The 14,973-nt window shown below is 40.1% G+C and overlaps 1 protein-coding gene across 1 annotated transcript; it reads right to left on the bottom strand.

Moving 5' to 3' along the window:
* Positions 1 to 263: 263 nt before the first annotated feature.
* LOC101465379 (activin receptor type-2B) lies at positions 264 to 12,888 on the bottom strand. Its single transcript, XM_004555283.5, has 11 exons — positions 12,385 to 12,888; positions 8,795 to 9,002; positions 6,845 to 6,960; positions 6,301 to 6,452; positions 5,980 to 6,123; positions 5,672 to 5,815; positions 4,832 to 4,980; positions 4,510 to 4,624; positions 4,217 to 4,355; positions 3,847 to 3,977; positions 264 to 3,558 (listed from the first exon to the last, which is right to left on the bottom strand). The coding sequence occupies exons 1-11, from the start codon at positions 12,434 to 12,436 to the stop codon at positions 3,364 to 3,366; spliced, it is 1,545 nt and encodes a 514-aa protein (XP_004555340.1). The 5' UTR covers positions 12,437 to 12,888; the 3' UTR covers positions 264 to 3,363.
* Between the last annotated feature and the right edge of the window lie 2,085 nt (positions 12,889 to 14,973).

The raw sequence follows: 14,973 nt of genomic DNA, 5'->3' as shown, positions 1-14,973 counted from the left end.
CAGACTGTACTCTTGAGCTTGAAATGTTGCAAATGAACCAGTTCAAACTAGTAGCACCATTGCTGCCATCTAGTGGATTTATGCAGCCACAAAAAACCCTGAACGGTCTTACAGTCTTTAGGCATAGTGCACGTATTTTTTTCCCCCTTCTACCATTAAATATTCACAGCACTTTTATTTGATTTTAATCTTTTTGTTGTCTCAAGTGACAGACAGTATTGAAAGCAGTGAGAGACATGCAAAGAACTCCATTTACCCAGTAATGGTTAATCAAGATTTGTCTTTATTTTCATATACAAAAGGATGACTATTCTCATCTAGTTTATATTTCTAAGCATTTTGTTTCACAGATAAAATTACCATTCGTACTGTTTTAGTGAAATCATCAACCAACATACACCCCACACACACAGTTCACATAAACAGGGAAAGTCACACAATTCAGTCAAACATCCATCCACACGACAAGAAATGAACAATGTTGACTGTGAACTTTAAAAAACAAAAAAAGATTTCTTTCACGGGATTCACACATGAAAAGGAAGAAAACCTTTACATTTGTCAAATATATATATGTATATATAGATATATACACACGCAATAATTGATACATTTTTTCTTTTCTTTTTGTTGAAGATGAGGCTGACTCCATGTTAGTGTTACTAATGAGGTACTGCATGAGGTAACTGGTTTTTCTGTTCAGAAGAGCTGGGTGTAAGACAGCATTTGGAGGTAACAACAGACCGCAGCAGATATCCCCTACGCGACTGCCGTTTTATTTCTGGCACAATTCGTGAAAGCACCTGGGCCATGCTCAGTTCACATTAAAAATGCAACCGTCAGCATTTCCCCCCCCCAACTTATCAGGAGACTTTAGCGCATCCACGCCGTCAGGACATGGTCCAGGTGTGATGAGATGTAGTTTATTGATCTGCAGAAGAAACCTGCTAAGTCACAGCTGAGTTTAAATGTCTTAAACTATGATAGACTTAGACTATTGCTGTATAATAAATATTGCTGGACCCTCGGACCATGCACATGCCACCGCTCACATGACTCCCAATGGTGCTGCATCATCAGTCGATCAATGTAGGTACAAACACGATGATCTCCAAACACTTTAAAAATGTTAAGTAATTGTTCCATTTCGACTGATATTTTTTTTCTAGTGTCCTTTACCAAAACTGCACATCGGCAAGCATTACAGATCACTGTTAAAAATCACCATCTTTCCACAGCACTAATCAACGTACAACAGATGAGCCTGTGTGTTGTCCAATGTGGCTAAACTAGCACTAAACAAGTCTGAACATCACACCAGCAGGTTAATATTGAGGCAATACTGTTCAAAACAGGAAGCCAAATCACAAAAGGAATCTGTATGTTTTTTTCTGTTTGTTCTTGATAATATACACACTGAGCTCTATAATGCAAAGTGCAACCCACACAGCTTCTGATCCAGAGGGACCGATACCATTATTCACTGAAATTCACTGAAATCAGTAACCGCCACTCTCTACCAAAAGAAAAACAATTATTATGCAGGGCTAGTTATAAAAATTATTTAAATATATAGAGGTGGAACTGAGAAATCTCTTCCATTTCTGCAAAATGAGAACATTAATGCCCTGATTTTGTGTTATTTAAAAAAAAAAAAAAAGAGAGCGCAGAAAAAAAACCCCACCCCAAAAATCACTGAGCAGTGTTCGCCATCTGTGTGTACACCCATATTTACATAAATCTGCCCATCTTCTTTTAGATTTGTAGAGAATTAACACCATGAAAACTGGTCAGACTCCTAAAAAAAACAAAAAAAATCAAATCAAATCTCAATCTCAACAGACAAGAGGCCCAACCAGCAATAAAATATCTCAACTACCAAAAACACAATAAAATACATAACACAATTTGATATACATGTAGAAAAAGCCTGAGGTACTTTTCAGAATATCTGAGGTCAGTCTGTAGGAGTAAGCACCTGACGGCTTACCCAGTCAAAATAAAAAACGCACAAAAACAGAATATTAGCCTCACATTATATCGTGGATAGTAATCACATGTTAGCGTTATATTAACAAAGAATGCATGTACATCTACAAATCCTTGAGTATCCTGGAATAGTCACAGCAGCATAACGGACATTCAATGTATGGTATTCATGTTATGGTACAACTATGGCATTGCATTTGAGACAAAAGGCAACCATTTGAGCTCTCCTTGCATGACATACAGTGACTGAGGTATCTGGGAACTGGTGTCCGACTGAGTCTATTGAACACGCACTCATGGAAATTAAAAAACAGACATGTTGCTTACTCAAGTATGGCCCATGACTCTCACTTTAAAAACTTTCTATCCATCTCACATCATATCAATTTCAGATTCACTCACACACTCACTCACACAGTTCAAATTAAGAATGTGTAACATTGCAACTTCAGACAGCATCCAGCAATGCCCCTGGCACTGGCAAAGGAGTAACTCTGAATTCAAACAAATAAAAAAACTAAAATAAAAATCCAGGAATATGTCCATGATAGCTAGCTCGATAGCTCGGCTCTTAACTTAGAGAAAATGTTCCAAAGAAGCCTACTGAATACCTGAGAGGTAGTTCCCCGAGGACAAGACACTTGCCCCAAATCCAAGTCCAAAATGTCCAATACAGCTCCCATTTAGCTCCCTCCCTTACAATAAAACAGCTGTGCTCCGGTTTTTGTTTTTTGAAACTTTTTTTTTCCGTTTTTCATTTTGAGGAAATCACAGGTTTAAAATAAGGGAGCGCACTCAGAGTTTCAAAATCGAGAAGCTTCAACCCCTGAGGAAGATGTATTTGTTGTCTAACAGTCTCAAAACGGTTCCTCCGAGGTGTGCAGCACGTCGTCTGAGGTTTGGAGCAAAAAGGTTCATTTCATTTGGCCGCAGACGATCAGGACCACGACGCGAAATACGACGATGACAACCCATGAGGTAATTTAAAAAAAAAGAAAAAAAAAAGAAAAAAACAATATAGACTAACACAAAAGAAACACATGAGGTAATGACAACATTTAAGATTTGACACATGGGTGTTATCAGATGTGCCCATCGCATAGCTTATTACTACTTCAACTACAGCAGATGGATGTGTTAGTAGGATCCGACTTGAAACACACACACGCACACACACTTTAAAAAACAGGAAAAAAAAATACCAGTATTGGGATAAAATAGCAGCTGCATTTAAGTTGCTAGATGTATTTTTTTGTTGTTGTTTTTCTTTTGTTTTTTTATATATATGTTTTTTTAAATATTCACGAAAATCTGCTGAGTTTGGGTTTGAAAAATAAAAAGTCAGGAGCTCAGGTGAAAGATGGTGTCACCCGTTCAGGTGCTGGACTCTTTGGGAGGTAGGTCCTCGTTGATGAGAGACGTGACTAAAGAGATGGGGCTGTCTGAGGTAGTGCTGCCTATTGTCCTGGAGATCTGGCCGATGCGCTCCTCGACACAACCTGCAGACAGTCGAGCCTCTGCGTCGTGGTCCCAGCATTCCTCGATGGTCTCACACATGTGGCTCAGCCCCTGTACGCACAAAAGACAAAATATATAAGGATTTTCTTTTTGGCAGTTGCATTTGCTTATTTTTACTAAACTTGTCCATCTTCTGTTCATAATTTTAATATAAAACCCAAATCAGAGAAATCTCTAACTCTATTAATGACCCCAAATTTAAGCCATTCATTTTAAAGTTACAAAGCCACAACAAATTCAAAGAACTTTAACCTCAAATCATTGAGCTCTTCACTAAAAGGATGCACCACTTCCTGGTATTGCTGCTGAAACTGCAGTAGCTATTATGCTGTTACTCACAGGATGCTTGAGCCAGGAGTCCTTGATGACTGGACGCATCTTCTTGTGCACCACCACATCCTGCAGATCCTCCAGGGAGGGATGCTGGCCTATTTCATCCTCAAATGGCAGCATGTACTCGCCAACTGTTCCTACAAAGGGACAGCAAAGCAACAGAGTGGAAAGTGTTACGCAGAAGAAGAAAATACTGCAGTACTTTGACTTCTGAAAATTCAAAACTATTTAAAGAGTAACTTTATCCACATTGCAGCTTTGCCCTTCATTTGCTTTGCAGACAAAACAAAAACGAATCTTTACTGGCCCGGGGTCAAGCAATGTGACCTTTTCACCTATGAATGTGAAGCCACATTCCTTCACCACGTTGACTCACCATCTGTGTCGGAGCAACGGGACACCAGCTCCCACAGCACCAAGCCCATAGCGTACATGTCTATCCTCAGGAAGGAGTCTCGCTGAAAGTTGATGGCTCCCTCCAGCACCTCTGGGGCCATGTAACGCCTCGTACCCACCTAGACGGATAATGAATTTGGGGGTTTTATCCACTTAAGAATAAGCAGAAGGAAACTCCTGCAAACAATTGCATCACAGAGCCAATGCAGACAACCCCCCCCCCCCCCCCCCCCCCCCAAAAAAAAAAAAAACAGTAGTGAAGTTATTACATACCTGTCCATGAGTATCCCCAGGAGGTTTTCCTGGCTCGAATCTTACAGCAAGCCCAAAGTCACCAATGACTGCAGCTAAGTCATCTCGTAGTAACACATTCTTGCTCTTGAAGTCCCTGGGGAATTAATTTCACATTACAATGTCTTAATTAGAGGGAGGTTTAGTCACAGAAGTCAGACAAAGACTGTCATAGTAAAGATATTAAATGAGGTACAACCAGGAGAGGGCAGCAGTAAATTAAGATTTCTGTTCAAATCAAAAGCAACAGTTTAATCTTTAGTGAACTAACGAGAGTTGAGGAAATCCAGGCTGAGTTTCCTACCTGTGTGCAATTGTAGGTTTAGGCCCCTCTCCCTTGTAACTGGGAATGTCCTCGTGAAGGTAAGCCAAACCGCGGGACATGGTCTCTGCTATGTGACACAACTCTGTCCAGGTCACAGTGTTGCCCTTCAGGTGATCTGTCAAGGATCCCTGCTCACACACAAAAGGATTATGAAACAAGGATTAGCAACTGCGCATGAATTCAGGCGTAGGCATAACCGAAAAGCTGTTGCTGAATCCACCAAGGAGCAGGAATTGCTTTCATTTCCATTTGACAACAAATACTGTAGTCTGGGAGAATATAACAGAAACCCAATTTCATACTTCAAAACATCAAAAATAGCAATTTAAACGTTTACCATAAAAAAAAAAAAAAACAATGACACATGCACTGATGCCTCCAACTAACCACGTTTGTATCAATACCAAGAATAAAAAGGTGCTGCAACAATCAGTCCCACTTGTGTTTAGAATTATTGTGTCCTCATATATCAGCATCACTGCAAATGCACAACATCTTGCAATATCTGATATCAAATACAAACGTTTTAAGCTACACGCTTAGAAAAAACAAACCGCCTTAAGTTTAAGCAGCACTGCCTGATCTGTTGCTTTTGGATTTACTGGAACAGCAGATCAGACATATGTGGTGAAATCTTCTTTTTAATAAAGGCTGCGATTCTCTTTTCTTGTTTTGAGGTAAACAGAGAGGCTCGCTCAATATTGGAAAACCTCCAGCGGTACTAGTCGACATAAAAGCCGTATACCTCACCATAAACTTGCTTTGGGGTTGATGTATCGGTCTGTGTGCATTCTGTATGTAGACAGAATATGTTCTCACCCTTTCATGAAACTCTGTGATAAGCCACAGCTCTGTCTCCATGTTGGCTCCGTGCTTCTCTGCAGCGATGTAACGCAAGATATTTTCATGTCTCATCCCCGGAGTCAAGAATATGTCGCGCTCATTTTGCCATGACTGCTTATCCTGTAAACACAAACCAGAGTTATTTTTAGAGCTTGAAGATGCAAAGAAGCATTCTGGAGGTCAAAAACAAAAAGGCGCACATGGAATCTAGAACAAGAAAAAAGGCGTCTCTTCATACACTGAAGCATATGACGTATATTTTTAAGCCAGAATTAATGACATACCTGAACTGGGAAGATCTTAACAGCAACATATTCATTCATTAACTGGGCCTTCCAAACGCAACCAAAGCGCCCCCTAGCTTTGATTTCTAGAAGCTGCAATGGTTTCAGACCCACCAAGGGAGATGGAGGAGCTGGCCCTGGATCCTGAACAGAAAAAATAAAAATAAATAAAAACATCTTATTCTACTGCTGAATCCACCTCAAAACATTAACAATTTCAGTGCTACAAAACACAAAAGTGACAAGCACTCCATCCTTGTCAGGACTACGTTACTGATGGCCTTACAAGTCTCACACTAAGATGAGCATAGCCCGTCTCACCTCGCTCAGGTCTACATGGCCGTAGGGAGGTTTGCGGTGGCGGTACATCCACAAGGCCAGAACGAGGGCCAGGGACAGCACACAGAGAGGCAGCAGGGAGTACACCAGCACATTGAGCAGGGAAGGTACTCGGGGTGGAGGCTGGATTTTCACTGTCAAGGAGGTACAGAATAATTACGGCATGTCAGCTGTATGACACATAAGATATGTTAAGCATCACGTTTGTCCCTCACAGGCTGTGAGAGCTGATTTTAAATTGGCAGGGTAAGAGACTGCCTGACATCAATTCTAAGATGAGAAATTAGTTAACATAGAGATTAATTTTTGTTTTATCCCACTCGATTAAAAAGCCAGAACCAGAAGAATCACACATATACATTCCCAATAATCAAAATCGGTCAGATCCAATAGCCCCTTCTTAAATATGGCGTCATTTATTAATATTAATGAGATTTGTAGTCTCATTGAAATGCAGATTCACTCCTACTAATCACAGTGGGAAAGAAGAGATCTTTACTATCTATACGATGCATTTGCCACTTACCTCGGTTGCCACTGCCAATCAAGTCGGGAAGGTGGGTGAATCGTTCATTGCAGTAGTTGCCCTCGCAGCAGCAGAAGAAGACCTGAGGGTTTTCCTCCATGGAGACGCACTCTTGCCTAAAAACAACAGATGGCGCATCAACGTTACTGTTCTAGACCCAACGGACAAAAACATTTTCTGATATTATTATTGGCTGTTAAAGTTTAGTAGTGTCAGTCTATGGTTTTCATGTATTTGCTGTATATTAACTCTAAGACAACGCAATCTAATAATTGGATCGGATATTGCCACAGATTACCTAATGCACATCTTTGCGTGGTTACTTGTACTGGTATCAACAAATATAAGGCAGGAAAGACTACATTTATAGAGTTTTTGTGTTTAGGGTGGGAAAAAAAATAATTTTTACAGCCAATTTTTCATCTTTTCACTCCTCTTAAGACAGCAGATGTTCCCAATTCCGAGGAATCACAGGATTTCTCACACTTTATGCATCTGCATATTCCTCCCATTAACCATTGACACTAAATGTTCATGTACTCAAAATTCCCCACCTGCTCCATTGCTCTTCAATTACTACAATCATTTAATGGTGCTTTTCACACAGATTAAATTGACCAGCAAATGTATTTTTTTTTCCCAGGTTCTATTGTAATTACCCTCAGCAGCTCACGGGTAAATGAAGATTTCAGCATCTTGTACCTAAACCTACAATTTCTACATATGCCACTCTAGCTTTTAGTCACATGTTGGTAATGCTCAAATTTCACACTAACACTCAGTGAAATAGTCACTTAATTGCCATTTGGCAACTCACAACATCTGCACATTAATCTAGCAAATTATGCCAAAGTATTAGAAAGGATAATAAAAGCCACATAAAATACACATTTTAAAGCACACACACACAGTTGTGTCATGTAGGATCAATTATCGCAGCTCTCGTTTCTCCAGCTCCCCTTTCCATGCCACAAGAGGACCCCCGCTTGTTGGAAAGGCTGTGGATAGCATGTTAATAACTGGAAAGTTTGATTGCGGCACTCAATTCAATGCAGACTTCTGATAAAGACTAGTTTTAAATTCTCCTCCTCACGTACAAAATCCTGAGTGGCCTCGTGTCACAGTATGTATCTGCCATCATCAGGCTGAACTGTGTGCTGCACTGCTCACAGAGGCTATCTGGCTTTTGCACAAATATGTGTAGGCTGCAGAGAACCTTCCCCGACACAAACACCCATACTTGGAAATGATTTGCTAAAAATTACCTGGCATCTGCTTCTTAATATCTATATTTGCCACTGCTCTCACATTTATATCATTCTACAGTGAATGTGTTTTAGGTTTTGCCAACTAATCAAACAAAACAAGCAGTCTGAAGATGAATATCTGTGAGCTTGAATTGGATAAGTGGCTAATATAAATATCTGAATATATCTTATGCTTCATGCACAAGAAAATTGTCTCGGTATACCTGTATGGTTGATTGCCTGACAGCACCTTAAGCAATATGAAACTGGACCACAGTTAATCTCCTTTTCTTGTTATACGTGGTTGCTTTTATGGCATGCAACTGATATTTTCCCATGGTTTCTCTCTGTTATTCACCTTTTAAAACATCACAAGGCTAAATGAAAAAGATCCTTTAAACATTCAAAGAGCATGAGATGGTTGCCTGCTCTGCGAAATCACGAGACCAAAGGGTGAGGTGAAAAAAAGAGATTACTCTTCCATTTATTAAACTAAAGGCAGGCAAAAACATTTTTTAAATTTGTCTTTAACAGTGCAGAGTGAGAGAGGGGCACAAAAAGATGCACTGAACTATATGCAGGTACTGAGGGAACCTTTTCTGTTGTCCTCAATGTCAGTCAGTCGTCAGTCTGGTTGCGAGCCAGGTACATGAAATATAAATGCAAATTCGCAGCAGCGAATGACCTCGCACGGTTATCCGACCTGTCATAGCAGTTGAAGTCATCCAGCCAGCAGCCTTTCTTCACCAGTTTGATAGTCCCTGAGGAGTTGAGCCAGGAGGCATAACAGTGCAGACGCTTGTCCTTTTCCCCCTCGCAACGCTCGAAGCCGCTCTGGTTGGTCCTCTCCGAACGCCAGTTATCGTTGTAGTACACACACTCCCGGGTCTCCGCTTCGCCAAGACTGTACCCTGAGAATGACAGAAAAGTCTCAGTCAGCTCACATCGTAATGAATCGAAACTCAATGGCGGAAGCACAGACATATGGCGCAGGCTCCGCTCCGTGCCACGACGAAACATCGCCGAGCAGAGCCTCCATCGTCACTCTGGCACGTATCCAAGCTTGGGAGCTCTCTGTAGTAAAAAGGGAGTTCCTGTGGGCTAAGAAACTTGTGCTGAATAGAAGTTCGGCATAATCACATTAACTAAGATCTTTTCAGAGAGTAAAAAGTTAAAAAAGAAGAAGGGGAAAATTACAGAATTCAATTAGCTATAAAACAATGATATGCCCTGCTGTGGTAAAGAATCGCAGCATGAATACGTCGGCATTCTTTTTCTATAGATAAAGACTACAGACGCATCTGGAAAGACCGATAAGACATTCTTTGAGAGCTTTGACAGGAAACACTAAAGAAAATAAACTACAGTAATTTTTTTTTTTTTTTTTACAATAGCTGTCAGTCTTCCAGTGGTGAATGATTTAATGAAAAGGCATTATTCTCATTTCTCTTCTTGGATTTCATGTTAGACGTGTGCAGTCAGTTTGTTCCATGATTATTTGGATGGTGACTTACTTTCAGTAATTATGTCTCTTTACCACACCACCATGGATTTGAAAGGAAGCAATCTAGGTGTGACTCAAGTGTGAACTCTAAGATTTTCAGGGGGTTTAATAAAATATTGAACTAACCTTTTATGAATTAAGTTTTGTTTTTGTTTCTAAACACATGGTCTTGATTTTCAAGTAGCTGAACAAACAATTATAACATGCATGGATTCGTTTTTACCAGTACTTGCACAAAACTTCTTTGTACTCATTGAAGTCTGGAATCCATGGACAACACCAAATACTGAGCAGGTTTCCTTCCTTAGATGCTTCATTTGGACTTGACTACAGCCACCTTCAGTTGTAGCTTGTTTGTGGGTATTTTGGCCTTCAGTTTTTATCTTTATTGAAAAGCACACCCAGTTGGGCTGAGATCATGTGAATGAAATCAACATGAATCTTAAGGAGCTTGCTTCTGCAACACATTTCAGCTCACTGTTATTCTGCATTGTGAAACACTACACAATGACTTCCACAGCACAAAGTCACTTGACTGAATTTCAGTGTAAAATGTATTTCTATAGTATATCTATGAACAAACACCAACTCGATTTCACTGGCAGCATGATACGCCCACTATCTCAACCATATTTGACAGATGCCTCCTTCCTCTCCATCCTCTTCTCTTACCATCATTCCAGTAAACGTTTGGCTTTATCCAGAGTTTTGTTCCAAAACTTTCCAGGCTTTTGTTTAAAGCTGGGAAATTTGTCATGGAATTCTCAATGACCTTTCTGTTCTTGAGTCCTACACCCAGCTCAATGTCTGGATGTTGGGAAAAAAAAAAAAAAAATCTTCAAAAACAAAAGAAGTCAAACACTTTAACTGTCACTCATAGTCTTGCATGACTTTTTCCTGTTGCCTAGCGCATCCTTTCTTTCTCGACCCAATTCTCACTCCCACCCACAATTCTTCAAGTTACACCCTGTTGTATTTATTTATTTATTGTCAGCCAAATAATGGGCTCCTTTATTTGCATTAACACCTCTTCGGTTTGTGAATTGAGAGTTCCTCTGAACAGCTATACTATAACTATGGATATCAAAAGTCTTATCAGTTAATTATTGAGTTACTTCTGAGGCTGTGAAAATGTAAAAAATAAATAAATAAATCAAATAAAAATTGTAAATGCAATCACTCTTTTTAAACCCCTTGATTTAAAGCTGAAATTCTAACTCCAGCTGTATCAGATTGCTTCGTTTCAAACTGTGGTGCTGCAAAGAGGCAAATTTTATAAAATATGTATCCCGTGTCCTAATAATTGTTTACCTAACTGGGTTTGTGGCAAACACAAAAGCAGACAACATGGAGTACATGTTAGTCACAATTTAGCTTGGACATCCAGGCCTAATCTTTGTTCAGCGGGGGGGAGGGTTTAAAAAAAAAAAAAAAAAAAAAAAAAAAAAAAAAAAGGTGCCTGTCTCTTTAAATCCCTGCCTATAGGAGCCTGCCCATCCCCCAATATTACCCCCACTAACCCATTACACACACACACACACACACACACACACTCAGAGGCACGCATGCATACATATTGCTGTTCAGCAGCACACAACTGACTTCATTATAAGAAACAGGCAATGCACACAGTGGCCAGAGATCGCAGTCATTATATATAAAAAAAAAAAAGGTTGGAAGTAAGCAAGGTAGCAAAGGATAAAACACACAGCAGCGATGCTCAACGCTTCATTGAACCGAGATGGCATTTCTGATATCTGCGGTCACATGATCCGCGAGGACTTTTACTACAATATCGTTCCCCAACCCCCTCCCTCTGTCACTTACTGAGCTTTTACACCACAACAACATGAATTCCGCAGAAGCAGCTTACTGTACACTGCCAGTCCTAATCTATTAACCATAAAGACATTAGCCACAGTGCTGCTGACACACAAGAGAAAGCTGTGCCTCAATTAAATTTTTATTACAGTTAGAGGAAAAAAAAAACCTAAAGTGGAAATTATTGTTTCAAAGCCCTCTGTTCAGTCACAGACGCGATACCTAGCTTAGGAAGAGGGGTTGCATGCGTTTTGGGACATTAAAAATTATCCATATGGGCTTAAAAACGCTGGCAAAAAAAACGACAAACAAAAGAAAAAAACAACCCTCTTGCTCAATTTCACGTGGTACCAAGTCAAACCCTGTGGAGACTTCAGCAGTGGGAGACAATAACCTCGATTCACGACAAAGACCTGACTTGTGACAACAGCTGCCGTCTCTCCAAATCAAACGCCAACGATTCATACAAATCCTTACAGAGGGAAGAGTGTTTGGAGAAGGTTCTTGTTGAGCCCGTAACCACAAACAAGAGTGCAGACCTGAGAGGTAGCCTATAAGGTTTCAGGATGTTGATGCAGCTGCTGCCTTCTATTCCTGCCACAGCGAAGGAGCAACAGTTTTAAATTTGGATACATGTACAATAAAAAAAATAATAATAAGATATATTCTCCTGTGAAAATACTACGTGTGATTCGAGCGTTTAAATGAGGGAAAATCCCGAGTGTGACATATTTGTCTTTAAGGGGGCTAAACGGAGAAAAGGCGATTATGGTTGTAGAGGGGAAATAAAAATCCCAGCTGAACGAGCTGCCAACAAAGTTTAAACAACTCGCAACCGCGGACTCGTTCGCGGGTCGAAATTTCAAACGCGAACAAATTACTCACACTCCCACGAAAAAAATGAAAATAATCGCGGCGAACTGTTCGACTAAACTGTTGCAAATTCGGGACCAACAACGGCGGCTTACCTGCGCATAAAGTTCCCAGAAGAAGTGAACAAGTCAGCCATGAAAAAGACATGTTCCGCTTTAAATACAGGGCAGAGATTTCCCCCGCTTTCCGTCGCGAACATTAAAACTCAGGTGGCCCAAAACATCAGTCCAGGATCAAAACGACCACAGGCCTCCGGTCCCTCCAGCAGCCTAAACCACCACGGCCACAGCGCGTGTCAATAGCCGCGACGCTGCAACAATGTTGCAAGAAAAGATAGGGGCGATTAATTGACTGCCAGGTTGTTATTCCATTAATAGGTGCTTCATTTCGCGTCGGAAGTGGATCCAAAACCCGAATAGGAAGCCGATAAAACACCCGAGATGGAAGCTCGTTGTTTTTTAAGGTTATTCACTTGAATAGTAGCACCGCTGCGTCGGGAGGTCGGTCGGGGTTTACATGCATGTTACTGATCTGTGTCCAAAATGGCTTCTAAATGGGGAATGGGCTGCAAACAGGGAAACCCGGATGTATAAACACAAAGAGGGGAATTCAGGCAGCCAGCGAGTGACCTTAACGCGACACCGCAGATACACGCCTGAAATGACTTTATTCTTGCTTCCTGTCGATAACTATCACATTTTTTTTTTTTTTTTTTTGTTTTTTACACATATCACGTCAGAAATACAAATGCCGGAGAGAGGTGTGTTTTCCACGTCGGTGTGTGTCCCGAATCGAAGCCGATACAAGACTTGCACTTTCTGCGGTCGGGGTTTGGTTTAAACCCACCACTTCCTTGGTTCTTAACAGACAGCCTCGCATTTAAACCATAATCATAATTATTCCGAGGCTAATTGATTAATGCAACCGAAGGTATAGGTGAGAATGCAATGTGTGTGGACTTTTTCAAAGAATTTTTTTAAATTGAGGATTAATAGCTAATGCTTATGAATGTGAAAGGAAGCTTGTACAAATGCAGAATTATCTCTTTTTGCTGTATGCATAATACACCACGTCGTCCTCTGTGTCAGTGTGACAAATAGCTTTTGCAGCCCCACAAGTACTTAAATAAATTCTGTCTGTATGATCTTTTATGCATAAGTTGCGGTGCTAAAAATAGCTGACCTAATTTGGAATAGCACGTTACCATAAATGCTGTTTAAAATGCGTTCGTTCTAATTACCATCACACAGTATTAAATATAAGATATATAATATGTAGAGCTACCAAGACAGAGCTAACCGTGCTACATAATGTACTGGCAACCTTTATTTTTGTTCTTTTTTTAAAGTGTGTGACAATAATCTCCCAGAGTGTTCAAATCTGATATTCTACTAATAGCTCATGTTAAAATGTTATTGTTTAACACCATCAATTTGTGATCTTACATGTTTTTGTGTCAAAGGATTAGTAAGTTCATTAACTTTCACAGTCAACAGACAGTTGAGAAGTATTTCCCTCATAAGGATTAAAGTTCATTGCTTATCCAGCTTCTCTTTTATGAACTCCCTACTTAAAAGGAAACGTGTGCCTCCATTAGAGCAAGTAGTCAAGGTGTATTAATAGTAAGGTGCATAGATTCCTTCCAAGCATTTAAGGCTCACTTTTTAAAAATTGAGGTCTTTTGTGCAAAATAAATAGTCCCGTCATCACAGAAAATCAACAGTGACATTGTTAAAATGCCATTAAGCCTTCCACAGCGGCCCCTCTACTCTTTCTCCTACTTTGACATTCTGACTAATGGCATGTTGGTGACACTCAGCCAATTTATGCAGCAAATGGCTTAGGAATAGGGTTAGCCATAGGTAATCGCCCTTAAACTAGTCCAATTCAGTGTAACTTAAGACAAAGCATTTCCTCATTAAGCTATCCTGTATTGACCCTGTAACTCAATAGAGGCCAAGAGCGAAACCTTGTAAAGATAAATGTTCTGTTGTCATGACAGTTGGAAGAGAAAGCACATGAGTGCTCATTAAAGGTCCAGCGGCCACAGCCCTGGTGTGACATTTGTAGAAGAATGAGAACATGTGGGAAATGATGCAGTGGCACATTAAAAGCATGAAACTATGAGCTCATAGTGTTACAAAAGACTGTTAATTACATATCCGTTTAAGTATACCAGCCTTTCACCTATTGTGTTGCATTGTAGATGGCATAAAATACATTGGATATGTGATGTGCATTGTCAGATTAAATTACAAGGTTTAAAAAAAAAGAGGTTTATACTGGAAATTGTGTTTCCTGTTCTGTTTTTTTTTTTTTTATTATTGTAGCATACACATCATACAAAGCATGTAGCAGATTAATTTCAGGTGTTAATTATGCCATGATCCTTAGATCACCCTGAGCGGAGTGTCAATACTCCGCAGTAAAATAGATAGATGACACTAGGTGGTAGCAGAGCTCCCAAGTGCAGGCACAGCTGCTTTGCCACCCTGTGCAGAATCTCTCTTTCTCTTTTGATTTATACACTGTATATGTAGGAAGGACACACAGTTTCTCCTGTTCAGTGCTGACTCTGCAGACCATTCACCTGTGTAGGTGCCAAAAGACTGGACATTTTCATTAGAGCGTTTTCTATAGTTGATTATCAGGCAGTAAGTTCTTTTTTTCAAACTATTACAACA

The sequence above is a fragment of the Maylandia zebra genome, linkage group LG18, assembly GCF_041146795.1.
Source record: "Maylandia zebra isolate NMK-2024a linkage group LG18, Mzebra_GT3a, whole genome shotgun sequence".
Lineage (NCBI taxonomy): Eukaryota > Metazoa > Chordata > Actinopteri > Cichliformes > Cichlidae > Maylandia > Maylandia zebra.
The sequence above is the reverse complement of the archived record's forward strand: the minus strand, read 5'-3'. Positions and strand labels throughout refer to the sequence as shown.

Bases quoted from the DNA above. Each gene is read 5' to 3' on its own strand.
- LOC101465379 (XM_004555283.5), bottom strand. From the start codon at position 12,436: ATGTCTTTTTCATGGCTGACTTGTTCACTTCTTCTGGGAACTTTATGC. The intron at 6,124-6,300 runs GTGAGACGGGCT...TTTTCTGTTCAG, and splicing joins GCCATGTAGACCTGAGCGAG to GATCCAGGGCCAGCTCCTCC. The intron at 5,816-5,979 runs GTATGTCATTAA...TTGTGTTTACAG, and splicing joins TTAAGATCTTCCCAGTTCAG to GATAAGCAGTCATGGCAAAA.